The 16571-nt window shown below is 39.9% G+C and overlaps 1 protein-coding gene across 1 annotated transcript in view; it reads left to right on the plus strand.

Annotated features, from left to right (window-relative positions):
- Positions 1-711: 711 nt before the first annotated feature.
- TSPAN13 (tetraspanin 13) overlaps positions 712-16571 on the plus strand; it is a 32012-nt gene continuing 16152 nt past the window's right edge. Inside the window, exon 1 of the mRNA XM_025464269.3 lies at positions 712-967. Within this exon, the coding sequence (XP_025320054.1) occupies positions 905-967 (63 nt within the window). The 5' untranslated portion in view covers positions 712-904. The remainder of the gene's footprint in view (positions 968-16571) is intronic.

Raw genomic sequence — 16571 nt, forward strand, 5'->3', positions numbered from 1 at the left:
CTCTAGCATTTAAAAACGTCTCGCAATCTTTACTTGTGAGAAAAGAAACGCTCATGGCAATTCAAGATTGAAAGACAAAAACGATCCCTCCTGATTTTCTCTTGAATGCACATATTCACCGCTATTGGGCAGTTTGCAAATCCCCTTGGAATTAATGTGACCCGGGCTGGAGTCCCATGCATAGGCCACGTACTTGATGCATTTTCTGAGACAAGCAGAGATTTCATTCTCTCCTTTAATTCTTTGACTTATTTACCTCCTTTCACGCCCTTCCCCCTTCTTTTAAATCCTTCCCCTTCCTTCATTTATTTTCCCACTATTGCAGCCAAACAAGGCCAGGTGCTTAATTTTAAAACCTCATTCAAAATGGTGCCACGTCATCCCCGTGGCCAAGAACGGAGAGGTGCTGTCACAGCTCTCCCTGCCAGCGTGGACCTCCGGCCAGCCCCGCCCTCTCCTCACCTGCTCCCCGGGAGGCCGCAGCGCGGTGGCTGTCACACGGCCCGGCCCGGCCCGGAGCGAGGTCCCCAGGCCTCCGCCCCCCCCCCCCCGCGCCCCGCGCCCCGCGCCCCGCCCCTCCCCGCTGCCGGCCGGCGGAGCGCATTTATTTGCATATTTTACCTTTGTTCCCAGCCGGCGGCCAATCAGCGCGCGGGGCGAGGCGGGGGGCTGGGCGGGGCTCGGGCTCGGGCTCGGGCTCGGGCTCGGGCTCCAGCTGCGGCGGCCGCAGGGTCCAGAGCGGGTTCGAGCCGCGGCGGGCGCGCAGCGCACTGCAGCCCCAGCCCAGGGCCCCCCCACCCCGGCCTCGGCCCGGCCCCAGAGGCGAGGACAAAGAGGCCGCCCCGGAGGCCCCGCCCGGGCCACGTTTACCTGCGGCCGAGGGCAGGCAGCTCGGGCTGCAGAGATGGTTTGCGGGGGCTTCGCGTGTTCCAAGAACTGCCTGTGCGCGCTCAACCTGCTGTACACGGTGAGTACCCTGCGGCCGCCCCTCTGCTCCGGGGGGCTCTGCACCTGCTCGGCGGCCCTGCCCGGCCGCCCACGCTGCGCGCCCCCGCCTCACCAGCCGTCCCCGCGGGGCCCGCGAGCCGCCGCCTGTCGCAGTCCCTTCCTTTGCTCCATTGTGAAGCCGCGTCCCTCTGGCCCACCGGCCGCCTCTCTGCCCCGCCCCCTCACCCACCGCCTTGTTTTTCAGTCCTGCGACCAGACCTTCCCGCTTTCCCATCCCCATCCCTTCTGATAACTAACCCCTCCGGGGGGGGGGGGCGGGGGGCGGGAGAGCCGCCTCGGGGTTTTGGGGACAGTTCTGCAAAAATAGCGTGATCCGAAACCGACAACGCGGCATATGGGCAGTGTGCATCTCGGTGAGCTCTACGTGCTCTTGTGGTTTGAACTGAGGTCACCGAGTAGGTTCACAGGATATCCGCAGCTTCCGAAGTTTGTTTCGTGCTTACATAAAGGGTTGTCTTTATTTATTTAATTTTTGTTTTTTTTTTTTGGGGGGGGGGTGGTCCGTTTGCTCACACTGGATGCTTTTTCCCATGTGGTCTCCCGTCTTATTAATGTCCTAACTCCATTTTAAGCCAAATCCTCCAGTAAATAAGCAAGCCTCCTCCACCCAAGCCATTTCTTTCTCTGCTAACAAGCTTGGGGCTTTTAGATTTAAGGTACAGTCTATCTCTGTGATTTTTGAGGCTCAGCTCTGGGCAAACAGAGGGATGGGGGAGCAGGTTGCTGCTTATTGATTGCCTGTCACATCCCCGGGTTTGCATTCATGATTTCATTCCTCATTCTGACAGCCGTCCGAGGCGAGGGGGTATTGTCTACATTGGATACGTAAGATAACAGACCCAAAAGGGGTTTAATAAGTTTACATGGCTGGTGATTGGCGAGTCGGGAATAGGACCTAGGCTGTGGGGATCCAGATCCTTCCACAGGCTTCTCTCTCAGGTGGAAGAAACTTCCTCTTCTATCATCATCCCTCCATCCTAGTCTTGCTCCCTTCTATAAATACACCTGGAGGTTTGCAGCACCCACCCTGAAAACAAACCCAGCTCCCCCTGCATTAGCAGAGAGCTAGGCCATCTGTGCAAGCTTAGGTTACATCTTTGGAGTGGAGAGGCTGCCTTGTGGTCACCAACAGGAGAGAGAGGCTGGATCGTTTTACCATTACTGTTCTTTTGTATATGAACATGCTGGCAAAGCTTTGAAGGCAAGACAGTGGAATAAAGTATGTTTTTCTGGCTAGTTCTAGGAATCTAATCACATGGTCACCGATAGTAGACATGGGGGAGGGGAATTGTAAAACACCTGGTGATTCAGGGCCTTGTAATTGGAGACTCATGTCAAGTTTCAGATCGGTATCCACATTTGTCTCACCTGAAGCATATATATCATATTGATTATTAAGTGCTGACCAATTATCCAGGTATTTTCTTTTATTAGCACTATTAGCCAGCTTAGAACTTCAAGTTCACCATTTTGTGCCCTGAATTTTGCCCCCACCCCATGATTTAGTCATCTGTTCACCAGACATTTACCCCATAATGTCTGCTTGCATGCTTACTTGACTGAGAGAGGTCTATATAAATTAACGTGCATTAGATATGATACAGATTAATGTGCTATATATATTAAAGGCAGGTTATTTTTAAGTCTAGCTGTTTTCAAGGTATGTCATTTCTAGTTGTATTTACTGTGTATCAGGAAAGCAAGGAGAAAGGAGATTCTTTTTTTTTTTTTTAAGATTTTATTTATTTATTCACAAGAGACAGAGAGAGAGAGGCAGAGACAGAGACAGAGGCAGAGGGAGAAGCAGGCTCCATGCGGGGAGCCCGACGTGGGACTCGATTCCAGGATCACGCCTGGGCCAAAGACAGGCTCTAAACTGCTGAGCCACCCAGGGATCCCGAGAAAGGAGATTCTGAAGGAACATTTTGAATTTTATATCTAATCCAACTTGACCTTCAAAGTGTATTCTATTGATCTTAATAGCTATGCAGTAAACCTTAATTAATTAGAAATTCACAAGGCTGTAAAATGGTTAGCATCCTTCTAAATCCTCGACTTTTTAGATAAGAAAGATATTTTAAGAAATGAATTACTGTCTACTTATACATTGTGAAAAAGCTTAACTAAGGCCGGCAGTTTATTTTGTTTTTTGTTTTTTTAATATTTTATTTATTTATGACAGATACAGAGAGAGAGAGAGGCAGAGACACAGGCAGAGGGAGAAGCAGGCTCCATGCACCGGGAGCCCGATGTGGGACTCGATCCCGGGTCTCCAGGATCACGCCCTGGGCCAAAGGCAGGCGCCAAACCGCTGCGCCACCCAGGGATCCCAAGGCCGGCAGTTTAAATTGGAGCTAAGTGGAAGGTAAAAGTTGGACCAGGTCTTAAACAGATGCTGAAACTGAGCCGCTGTTACTAAGATTCCATATCTTCCCTGGTCTCTCCCTCAACATTTTTAAGATGAGAAATGTGAAATATTTGGGGGTAGGGTTGAAGTTGAAGACCTAGGAGACATTTCTTTCTAAGGTACAAATAGGTGGACCTTTCACAAGTTCCAATCCCACCAGGGTAACTGCCTTTGAAATATGCACAGCATTTCAGGACTGAGTCTGAGGTCATTTCTAAAACTGTTAGTGAAACCACGATTGCATATGGGAGTGGCAGGTGTAAAGGCCATGGCCTGCTCTGGTGTTGAAGAATTTTCTTGAGGAACTTAGGACTCTCCAAACCAGACTGTCCACATGCTCAGGTGGCCTGCTGATGAACCTAAGATGAGAGCAGAATTCATGATCAGGCTAGAAAGCATGTCACTAAGATGGCTTGGAAGGAACATCCCCCAAACTTGTCGTGGACTTCTGGTCACTAACCAAAGAGGCAGCTGATTCTTGTTATTTATGGTTTGGCTTTTTAGTCAATAGGATCCCTAGTACCGAATAACTTTAAATTAGTGTAGTGAATATAAACTATTTATAGATAGGGTAGGAAGAGGAGTAGAATTCTCTTCCTTGCACCTTCACGGTATTATAAGAAAGAGAAAGACTGGCTTCAGAACTTCTGCATATTTAAAGAAACTGAACATTTCTTTACTCAATAAATCTTTATTTACGACAGGCATTGTTCTCAGTTTAGGAAGACAGCAGTGAACCAAACTGGGCTTTGAAATCAATACGGCTTTATGAAGCCTTTAAAAAAAAATTTTTTTTTTTTTTTAATTTACTGTCTTTTCTCCATATGACCTCAGGAGCTTTATTCAGTCAATAAATATTTGCCTAATGGGTATACTCTGCTAAGAACTGTGGGGAGTAATAAACACATACAAAGGCAAATACCTCCCTGCTTGGTGAAAACAGGATCTAGTTTGCATACATGGAGTGGGACAATTAAATGTGATTTGAGGGAATGACTGATTGTAGGTAGCATACAGTTTAGGACTAGGGGGCAGCTTTGTGGCTTAGAGAAGTTGGAGTGAAAAAGGTATAATGAAATTGGGGAAAATGTAGAAATAGCGGGACTCTTTTTCATATTGCTTAGGATATAAACGCAAATGAAAACTACTTTGGGAAAATGGTCTGTTTTATGTTTAATAATTTATCTTAGAATACTTTTTTTTTTTTTTTATCTTAGAATACTTTTAATTGAAAATGTTTTGACAGTGACAAACAACTTTTTAAAAATACTTTTGTGGGGAATCTTAAGAATATGAAATAAATGTTATTTTAAAATGTGTTAACATTTAGAAGATTGATAATTTATGTCCATGTCCTTTCTGAGCAGAGGAGAAGAGACTTTTAGGAGTTGCACTGCTGATTTTTAACATAGGTATTAAATATTATATATAATACTTATTCATATATATGCATAGTTTTAATTGAGAATATAAAGAACATGAATAACTGTGATCTTAAAATAAGGATCATTTCAGAAGTTTGTTTCTTTTTCTGTATTCTAAATCCTTTCCAAGTTTGTTTTAATGATTTTTTTTTTTTTTTTGCAATTTTTTTCCTATACCTTTGCTTTTTTTTTTTTTTTTTTAATTTCTTGCTTTGGGAGAAATCTCCATACAGACTCAAAAGTTATACTAATTTACATCCATTCTAAGACCTAGATTTATAATTTACATTTGAATATCTGAAACTGGATAGTCTTAAAACAGATAAACTATACCATATGTAAAGGTAAAAAAAAAAAAAAATCTCTACAGTGAACAGAGAAATAATTGAGTTCAGAAGAAAACCTAACTTTGAATACCAACTCTACAACTTACTTGGAATTTAACCTTGGGCAAACAGCTTACTTTATTCGAGCTTCAGTTTTTCCATTTATAAGCTGGTGATGATATTTTTCATTCTTGCCTCATGAGTTTTAGGATAAGATGGAAAAATGGATAAATGCTTGGGTACACTACAGAGAAAAAAATAGTTACAACTTCAAGAAGAAAAGTTTATTTTAAATTTCTTAATTACAAACCTGCATATGATAAGGAACACAAGCTATTGGGATTTCTAGCACTTAATGTTAGTTGGTGTTTGTTTACTCAGGCGGGCCCTACGGAGGCAGGAGTTCATGCCCTCAAAGTAGTAATATTAATCTTTTAGTTGTAAGAAAAAATTACTGAGGTATATAGTAAGTATAAATATGGAATGATTAACCTGTACATTTATTTGAGTCCCATTCTGGTCATTAGAGTGTTGGAAAACTTTAATTTTGTTTAGTCTTAACTTGAAAATAAAAAAAACACTAGTACTTCAGCCAAAGAAAAAAAATCTACTTATTGCTGTTACTTTCAAATGATTGCATTGATGTCATTTTTCAAAAATCTGATCATAATTTTTCAAATTACTCTTGTTTAATATTTTCATGTGTGGTTAGGTTTATGTTATTTCTGTGTTCTCGTTCAGAGTCTGAATGAATTTAAAATATTTAACTGGTTGCTAATTATTTTCTTGCATTTTGATTTAAAAATGATTCACTGTTTACAGAACCTGAGAGTTTTCATGTGATGCTGTTGGGCTGATATTTATAGGCTGCCTTCGTGCCAAACATGTTTGTAATATTTCCCAACTTTTGATTTAAAAACAGAAACAAAAATGTGCTATTTAGGCCATTTCTCACTTGAAGTGAGGTTATTGACTTTTCATAAAATTTAACAACATATGAGGCATTGCAAAGAATGAAACAATTCATTTTGGGAAAAATTGTATATCAGCCCATATTTGAGAAGTGAGATTTGTGTATTTCAGTGGCTTGATGTACATACAGTTTAAAGTGGTTTAAAAATGGGCCATTATCACTTCAAACACGTTTGAAGGACTGGTGAAGGTAGGTTAGGTTTAGATCCTCCTTGTTCATGTCACATTTCACCTGAATTTATACTCCAATGTTTTTTTTTTTTTTTTTACCATTGTAAAATGAGTGATCCAAACCCATTTGTGATAACAGATGAAAACTCTTAGAGAATCAACCCAAATTCTTGAGGATGCCTTTCAAGATCTTTCACCATCTGCCCCTCTCATTTGCAGCCCTTTACATATTTTAGCCACAGAGAATTCTCCACACAAAATGCTCTTTGTTGTCTTTCTGTTTTTGCTGATCCCCTGCCCTCAACCTAGAACACCTTGCTCCATCTTTGTGAAGTTCCTCAAATACAGCCCCTTACTTCCTTAGTCAGAAGGCATTGTTTCCTTAAATTTTTACTTGGGAAACTTGATACTTGAGTACCACTCCAGACTAAGTCAGTCAATTCCAGGGAGAAAGGGAAGGCATGTGATTATATTTTTTTAAATCTTTTTCAAACTTCCTACCTAATTGTAAATTACAGCAAGGGCTGAGAGTCCCAACTGTAAGATTTTGTTTTACTTTGTCTTTGCCTTTGACCATACCGATTCTCCATATTGTAGATAGCTTTGTGTTTGCTTTTTACTCTAGCTAAAACATTACCCCCCCCCCTTTTTTTTTTGTTATTGTTGACAGAAGTTATAGCTTTCTCCTTGTTGGATCCTTCAGTGTGTAGCATTTCCTTTTTTTTTTTTTTTAAATGGAGGCTAGGGGCAGCCCAGGTGGCTCAGCGGTTTAGTGCTGCTTTCAGCTCAGGGCCTGATCCTGAAGCTCCGGGATCGAGTCCCGCGTCAGGTTCCCTGCTTGGAGCCTGCTTCTCCCTCTGCCTGTGTTTCTGCCTCTCTCTTTCTCTCTCTCTCGTGAATAAATAAATAAAATCTTTTTTTTTTTTTTAAAGAGGCTATACTTGAAATACTCCTTGAATTTGTAGAATTGGTTGCCCCCTTTTCACCAGGGGCAAAACATACCTAATGAAAACTTCATAAAAATTATAAAATAATTATATTTAATCATAAAAGGATTATGGTGCCTAAGTGGCTCAACCAGCTGAACATCTGACTTTTGATTCCAGCTCAGGTCATGATCTCAGGATTGTGAGACTGGGCCCCGCATCAGGCTCAACACTCAGTGTGGAGTCTGGGATTCTCTCTCCTCCTTTTCCCTCTGCTCATCCCCCTGCCCTCATGCTTGCTCTCTCTAAATAAAAAAAAAATGAAAAAAATATTTAAAAAAAAAAAGATAATTTATTCAAAATTAAATCTAGAAGGCAGCCAAGTATTTTAAAACTTGAAAGTCAGCGTTGGGTTAGAAAATAATAATAAGTAGGCATTACTTTTATATATCCCTGGTAGGATCTGATATGTTTCTTGAAATACACTTTTATCGTCTGTTAGCCAATCTTTCATATACTTCTCAGGTTTTCTTTTTTTTAAATTTTTATTTATTTATGATAGTCACAGAGAGAGAGAGAGAGAGAGAGAGAGAGAGGCAGAGACATAGGCAGAGGGAGAAGCAGGCTCCATGCACCAGGAGCCCGAGGTGGGATTCGATCCCGGGTCTCCAGGATCGCGCCCTGGGCCGAAGGCAGGTGCTAAACTGCTGTGCCACCCAGGGATCCCTACTTCTCAGGTTTTCAAATAATGTTTCCTATAAACAAATCCACTTCCTATAAAATTGTACTCTACATCCTAGTTGGCTAGGGTTTTTTACATTATTAGTCTACTATGTAATTATTAGTCCAAAATAAATATGAGATGAACCTAAATAATTTTATTTCTTGGGGATCCCTGGGTGGCGCAGCGGTTTGGCGCCTGCCTTTGGCCCAGGGCGCGATCCTGGAGACCCGGGATCGAATCCCACGTCGGGCTCCCGGTGCATGGAGCCTGCTTCTCCCTCTGCCTATGTCTCTGCCTCTCTCTCTTTCTCTGTCTGTGACTATCATAAATAAATAAAAATTAAAAAAAAATAATTTTATTTCTTTTCTTCATTCCTATAATAAATATTAATTGAGCATCAAGAGCAGTAAACAAAACCAGAACGTGCTGCCTTCATGGGTCATACATGTATGGAATGAGTAGACGATAAGCGAATAAGTAAATTACACATCAGATGAGAAGGTAAGAAAGTGCTGTGGAGAAAAATAGAGCAAGAAGAATGAAAAATAGGCTGTGGGTGGGTAGGGAGGATAAGTGTGTATTTAGTATATCGTCAGGATTAACCTGCTTGGGACGACAACCCTGGGACAAGGATTTGAAGGCGATGAAAGACCAATATCTAGGAGGAGTGTTCCAGAGAGATGGAGCTGTGAAAAGATCAAGGAAGAGGAGTATTCCTGGTTTATGCAAGGGACAGAAATAAGTCCATTGTGACTGAGACTGGATTAGGGGGTGGAATGGTGTAGGATATGAGTCGGAGAAAGTGTAAGATGCAGATGATGAAGGGCCTTGAGACCACTGGACAGATTAGAATTTCTATACGGAGTGAAATGGGTAGCTATTGGTAGCTTTGGGTCTGATTTTTCACTTAGAGATTGTCTAGCTTCTGAATTGAGAATGGGTTATAATAGACAACAGGGGAAGTAGATCACATATAAGACTACTGCAGTAATTAAGCAAGAGATGTGGAGGATGTGGACCAGTGTGATATCAATGTAAGAGAAATAGTCCGATTTGAGGTGTATTTTGAAAGTAGGGCCAACTTATTTTCTGATGGATTGGAACAGGGCATGAGAAAAAGAGAGGAAGCACGGATTACTCATGATTTATGGCCTAAGCAACTGGCAGGATGGATCTTCTATTAATAGGAAGATTGTGGGTGGAGAAGGCTTTGGGAGGAAGAGGAGGGGTTCAGTATTAGATGTGATGCCAATCACATACTCAAATGGAGATGTCATAAAGCAGTTAGACTAACAACAATGGGGTTCAGGGGAAAGGAGTAGCTGGATGTTTAAATCCTGGGAGCTGTTAACATAGACAGTGGTATTTAGAATTAGTACTGGATGAAATCCACAGGGTAGTGAGGATAGATGGAGAAGTGCAGTCATCTGTGGAATGAACCAAGGGCCCTTTTATAGTAAGAGCTTCAGGAGACAAGAAGGAACCAGGAAAGGAGCCTGAGAAGGTAAGAGGAAAGCCTGTAGAAGCTGGTACCCTAGAAGCCAAGCGCAAGTCATTTTATGGAGACCGATTTGAACATCTGTCTCCAATGCTGCTAAGTAAGATGAGGACTAAGACTTGGTCCTTGAATTGGTCAGTGAAGTCATTGGGAAGAGCAGCTAACCTGCTTTTCATGTGACAAGTGCTCTGCCCCTCAATAATAATATGGGGTCCTAATTACTTTTCCTCTGCTGAGTGCCCAATACAGCCCTGGCATATGGTTGATGTTGAATTAACTGAATGAAAGAATCAGTGCGGGGCTATTGTGCCCATAACTCCACTTCTCATATCCCAGAACTCCACAGCAGGAAGGGGTAGGGTGCCTTTTGAACTTGGTTGGCAGCTGTGAGTGCCACCTCAAACTGGTATCTTTGGAACACGACAAGTCAAGATCCCTTACTTTTAATTCCTGTTATATAATTTCTTCTTAGCAGATGTTATGTAATATGTATATGTATTTCGTGCCCGATGAAATATCAAATCTGCTTGGCACCATGGAAAACATAAGGAAGAAAAATATGTGGCAAAGTCATTTCAGGCTTCCTTGTTTCATTTTCATTCTTCAAATGAAACAAGGAACTGAGGTCCTGGCGTCAACACTAAATGTCTGGACATTTAGCAATATCTAGATTATTTATAGAATTTTCAAATTTCTACCCAGATATTTGGCATCATAGAAACACATGCTTGATCATCACTGAGTTCTGCAGTTTTTCACGTTAGGTAAAAGTTCAGAGGGATAGTTTAGCATTCAAATGTAATTGCTCATGATGAATATTAAAGCATATACAGGGAAGATAGTCTGGGGCCTTTGCTTTCTTTATGTGTCTGTGGATGCTTGTGTACATTTTGGTGGTATAGTCCCTCTAAACCTGATTCCCATTTAAAATTTCTTACCCTCCACTACTATCACAACTTCTCTCTCCTATTTTTGTCCTGACAAAACATTTTTAAATAATTTAATACAAAATTGAATCCAGTTTTTTCAAATGTTCTATATTCCTCTTTTGTCCTCAAAGCAATTCACTTTGGTACAATTCAGATGCTAAAAAAAATGTAGAAGTAATTAGAACTATTTTAGGGATAATTCAAGTTTCTCTTTGCATCTTATTTTGAAATGTGGATTTTCATGAAAGAATGTAAATCTTTTTTATTGGTTATATATAAAGAGATAATCTGAAACGTTAGGCTGAATTTCTTTCCCTCAAATATTAAATCGATTAGGGAATAAGCATTTATCTGTCTTTAAAGAGTAATGAGCAATATCATGAGCTCTTTCATTCAGCAGTGTATTTTGATTACCTCTCCTCTACCAGACACTTTGCCGGATGCTAGGAATATTAGAAAAACATGTGCCTTGCTTATATGGCACCTAAAGTATAGAAGGCTCATTAGAAGACTTTGTAATATGGCTGGAGGTGGGGAATAGTGGTTAATGAATTACCTCCAGCAGTGATCCAGGCTCTTCACATCCTTGGATGTGTTAGCTTGGGATTTGGACTTTATTCTAAGATTAGAAACAACAGATCCCCAGCCTAGGAATGAGCAGATCTTACTGGCTTTAAAAAAAGAAAAAAAAAAGAGAGACCAAAGACCACCATGTTAGGAATAGAGTCCAGCTCTAGGTAATAGAAACCCAGCTACTGCTGCTTAAAATAATCTTTATTATTTGCATGTAGGTAGATGTCCGGAAGTAGGTAGCCCAGAGCAGGGGCATAATTGAAGGATCTTATCAAGGTCTCAGTTGTCATTGTTTACCTGCTCTACTGTATGTAACTTTCTTCCTTTTCACCAAATTGCATTGGCAACTCTAGGCATTTTAATTTGTTCCGTTCCAGAAGAAGGATGATACTGTAAAATGCTTTTCCTTGGAAAGGTGTGTCTTGTTGAAACGGTTTTATTGAGATTGTTTACATACCATAAGCTAAACGTATTTACAGTATAAATTTAGTGAGTTTATATATATATACCTCTGAGCCCCATTACCACATTCAAGACCTTGAACATATCTATTACCCCCCCACAGTTTGCTTATTCTCCTTTGTAATCCCTCTCTTCTGCACAACCCCTGCTCCTACTGCAAGCAACCACTGACCTGCTTTGTGGTACATTTTAGTCTGGAGTTAAATTTGGTAAGTCTAGGAGGATGTTTGCAGACAGAAGATGGTGTAGGGCATTTCCCTGGGTCATTGATTTCCCTTCTTGTTTGTCCTTAGAGATAAGTTTCTGGGAGGTCTTTTCACCTAAAAGGTAGTGCACATATTTTTAAAAGCCTATATTTAAGGTGAAGGACTTAACAGTCTATGGGGAAAAAAAAAGTCTATGTAGGGAAGGTGGTCTCAATTCTACAGGTAGATAAAATCTCTGCAAGTTTGAAGATACTAAAAAAATTATGATAAACACATTGGAAGATGAAGCTTGTATTTATCAGAATTCTTTATGGGTCATAGATGAGCTAAAAAGAACGTGTTGACAAAAGAGCACAAACTTTTGAAAGCATACGTAGAATTGGGACATCCAAATAGTTGGATTGTCAAGTATGGCTGGATCAGGGGTCTCAGAAAAGATCAGAACTCTTGCTTCTTTTATATACTAGCTCAACTTGATGCTGCTTAGATTCTTTTTAAAGATACCTCTTTCCATGTGCCAAGATAGCCACTGATAGACTCAATTTTAATTGTCCTTATAGCTTGCTATGCCAGAGGAACCCATTTACTTTTCTTTCAATATTATTGTATTATGGAATGGAACATACTAATTGACACCATTGGTTTATGGACCTTCCATGGACCAATCACTGTGAATAGGAGGATGAGCAACCATGATTGATAGGCCTGTGTTGTGTGTGTCTGCTGTTAGTAATGGTCTTATGAGGCCTGTGAAACACTGTGATTGAGGTTTACAAGAGATGAGTATTCTGGGTTATCAAGACAACACATGTCAATTACAGAGGCCATTCTTCTTTTGGACAGTAATTTGGTTCTTTTGTTCCTAATTCTAGAATAGTCTAGCAACGTCATCATTTTAAAAGTTTAGTGTAGTCGCCTAATATTCCAACACACTCCTAAGCTAGATTATAAAGATCATTATGCACAGCGTATGTTTTTCTTTGTTCTCTCATGGCGTTGCATGTATCCATAAGTGTACAAACACGTGTTTATTAGTTTTTAAAAAAGGTTATGTGCAAGAGTGATGCTAAACACTTTAAATTCTTGCTCCCTTACTCTGGGCCGTGCACTGTGCCCTTTTGTGTGAATGTAGGTGTATGTGACAACATTTCTAGGTTGGGTAAAAGGAAAATAAAAGGCACAAAATAAATAAGCTAGCGTTTGGTAGTTAACTGATAGAAAAGTCCTATGAGTAGAAGACTTCACTGTTCTTTTCTAAGTGGCTATCCAGCGAGGTTTCCTAGGGAGTAAGTTAAAGAGATGCTATGCAAACCCACAAGAATCTGGCTACAAAGGAAGAGCTACATTTTATGCATTATAATGTTGTTGTTAGTATTATATCTCAGTGTTAACAATTACTTAAATATAATGCTATGCACTATGATAGGGCTCTACAGGGAGAAAAAAAAAATGCACCAGGCAGAAAGTTTGCCACAGTTCTGGCCTCTGTCATTGGGCATGTAATTTTGCTACTCAGATTTATCATCTGTAAAATGGAAGAGAACAGATCACTGGCCAGATAGCTTTGTGTCTTGGTGTTCTATGAGTTTGTGCTGTTATGTGAGCCCTGGTTGGCAATTGCTGTGTCCCTTCTACAAGAATCTTACTCAGAATCCATCCCTGTGTGAACTGTTGCTTCTGCCACCACTTTCTCCTCTCAGGACTTGCTTGGGAAAGTAAAGCCAGTCATAGATACTTTTCTAAGTGTGCTTTTTCCATTAGAGCTCTTAGAATCTCTCATTTTAGAAGTTCTTTCTATATGATACACTTCTCTTTGTTTTAAAGCAAAAACAAGAAAGGTTGGTGCTTCCTGCTCATAAAAACATTGCTATCAACGAGTTAACAGATCCATAATCTGTTTTTATCAGTATTCTGTCTCCCAAAGGAAGGAAACTATTTGTCATAGGTCTAAATTTACTTTCTATTACAATTGGTCTCATAGGAAACTGTTGTTATTATTGAACAAAGGATTCTTGCAGTTCCTTTGTCTACCAAGTCTAGTAACAAACTTAGGCTTTTGAATTATACAGTTAGAATTAATCTAATTGGCATTAATAATTTTCAGATCACTAGTTTGGAAGACTTCATATAGCCCTATTCTCTTCAAAATTACAAACCAACCATAACATATAATTACCACTACTCAGAAATAGTTTCATTACTATCTTTAAAGGGCTTCTTTTCAGTAAAAGTTAAAGAAACTCTGATAAGCAAATTTAATTAAAGATATATCAGAAAACTTTGGGTGCTCTTTCTAATTTTAAAAACTAATTTTGAATACTTGAGGGCTTTGTGTTGCAATGTATTAGAAACATTAGCCACACAGAACATAACATTTATTTTTTTTTTCAATTATTTTGTTAAAAAACTAACAAATTTGGGGATTTTTGGAAAATGGACTAACTCAAATAAGTTTATGTTTGGATAGTTTTATCGTTGTGGTCATAACTGCAAAATTTATTTGGGATTGGACAGTTAACTCTGTGTTCTCTTCCACCTTACAAAGAGAATGTGTATTTGTGTGTTTGTCAACATGCCTGTGCTTGGGAGTTGGGTACAAGAAAGAGAGACAGGGTGGTGTTTTTTTCCCACGTGAGACCATCCAAGTATGATCGATCCAGAGCTTTGCTTTCTGTTATAAGTGAGTAGAGCTATTACAGTTATTGGCTACTGCCTTCAAGTGTATACCACCTTCGTCTGAAAGCCTTCCTTTTTCCTAAATGGGAGCACATCATAGGAGAGAACGTACAGTCTTTGAAAAAGCAGAGATGAAAATTAATATGAAATATTTGAGAGATGAATGAGAATATCTTGATTTATGTGGTTGTGTTTGAGAAATAAGGGAAACAAAGGCTGGATGAGGAAAGTTGGATCAATTTACAGAGGAAAGCAAAGCAGGAGAATTTAGAGTTGGTGCCGTGGTGAGAAAGGAGCTTTTCAAGATTGGCTTTATTTGAGAACTATTTCATGTGCAGGGAAAATATTATGTGGACTCCTGTGAACCCAACAGGCTGATTCCTCAGATGCCAGTGTTTTGCCACATATCCCTTTTTTTTTTTTTTTTTTTTTTTTGGAAGTTAGGTGATCTAACACAGTTCAAGGCCTGTGCCATCCCCTTTCCCATTTTTCCCCTTCTCAAAAGTTGTCACTGTCCTAAAATCAACATCTGTTGTTTCCATGCACATTTATATATTTCGGACAATCTGACCTATTAGTCAACTACAAAGAATATAAGGTGACTTTTCTGGGATGCCTAGGTAACTCTTGATTTCAGCTCAGGTCATAATCTGAGATTCATGAGATGGAGCCTGGTGTCTGGCTCTGCACAGGGTGTGGAGCCTGCTTAAGATGCTTTCTCTCTCTCCTCCCCTCTCTCCCCACCTTAAAAGACCTAAATAAGGTGACTTTTTGTGCGTTTAAAAATTAAGTGGTATGTCTTACCGTATTTATGTAATTTACTTCATTTGTTTGAAATTTATTGATTTAATAGAAAGATCAAAATCATTTGTATTCTGTGTGATCATGTTAGAGTTTACAAATGTCAAAGTTATGGTTTCTGAGGTTGTTGAACATTTTTTGCTGCGACACACAAGGCTGCAGCAAAATCCTGATGTATGATGTCTAGTTGGGGACATGGGTATTTCTTTTGGGTATTATTCTAGAAGCAGAATTGCTGGCTTAGTATGGGATACATATTTTTAATTTTCCTAGCTGCTGCCAGCTTGTTCCATGAAGTGGCTATAAAAATTTATGCTTGTATTTCAATGAGTTCTAAATTCTCCACATCCTTGGTATCATCAGGCTTAATTTTTCCATTCTGGTGCATATGAGATGATTTCCCATTGTTCTGATTTTTGTTTTTCTGTTATATAATGAGATTTAACATCTTTCAGGTATTGATTGTCTTTAGGATGATTCTTTGGTGAATTGTCTCTTATTACCTTTGGCTACTTTATTGTGTGCATTTTGTCCTTTTAAATGGATTTGTCCTTTTAAATGGATATATATATATGTGTGTGTGTGTGTATATATATATATATATATATGCTGGAAATAACCTCTAGTTCTAGGCTTTCCTACATTTGTCTGATGATTTTTATTATATAGAATTTGAAAATTTTAATGTGGTGTATAGTGTGATAGGTAGAACACAGGATCTGCAGCCATACAGCCTGGGATCATATCCCAATTCTAACCCTTCCTTACTATGTACTTTTGGCCAAGTTACTTAACATCTCTGTGCATCATGTTCCCTATCTGGAAAATGGAGGCAGTAGTATTGCCTACCTCTTAGGGTTATTGTGAAGATGATATTGGTTATTGAATGTAAAGCACTTAGAATACCTCCTTGCATGTAGTAAACACTACATTAGTATGATACTTGATTTGGGGGGTTTTGTGTAAGAAGTTTTTCTTTAACTACAAAGTCAAAACATTTTTCTGTTTTGTCCGAAAAGTTTAAGTTTTGCTTTTATATTTGGGGTTTAAATCAATGGTGTGAGGTAGGGACTACTATTCTTTTCAAAATGCTTAGGTTATTGTCACAAGGCTATTTTTTTTTCTTTTAGATTATTTATTTGAGATACAGAGGATGAGAGAGAAAGAGAGAGAGAGAGAGAGAGAGAGAGAGAGAGAGAGAGGCAGAGACACAGGCAGAGGGAGAAGCGGGCTCCATGTAGGGAGCCCGATGTGGGACTCGACCCCGGGTCTCCAGGATCACACCCTGGGCCAAAGGCGGCGCTAAACTGCTAAGCCACTGGGGCTGCCAACAAGGCTATTAATTAAAGCCACCTCTTTCCCTACTGATTTGGAATTCTGTCACCTTCAAAGCCTACACTGTTGGCTTATTTAGATCTGTGTCAACTACTTGATTTTGATTATTGAACATTTGTAATAAATTGTGATA

Source organism: Canis lupus, chromosome 14, assembly GCF_003254725.2.
Source record: "Canis lupus dingo isolate Sandy chromosome 14, ASM325472v2, whole genome shotgun sequence".
Lineage (NCBI taxonomy): Eukaryota > Metazoa > Chordata > Mammalia > Carnivora > Canidae > Canis > Canis lupus.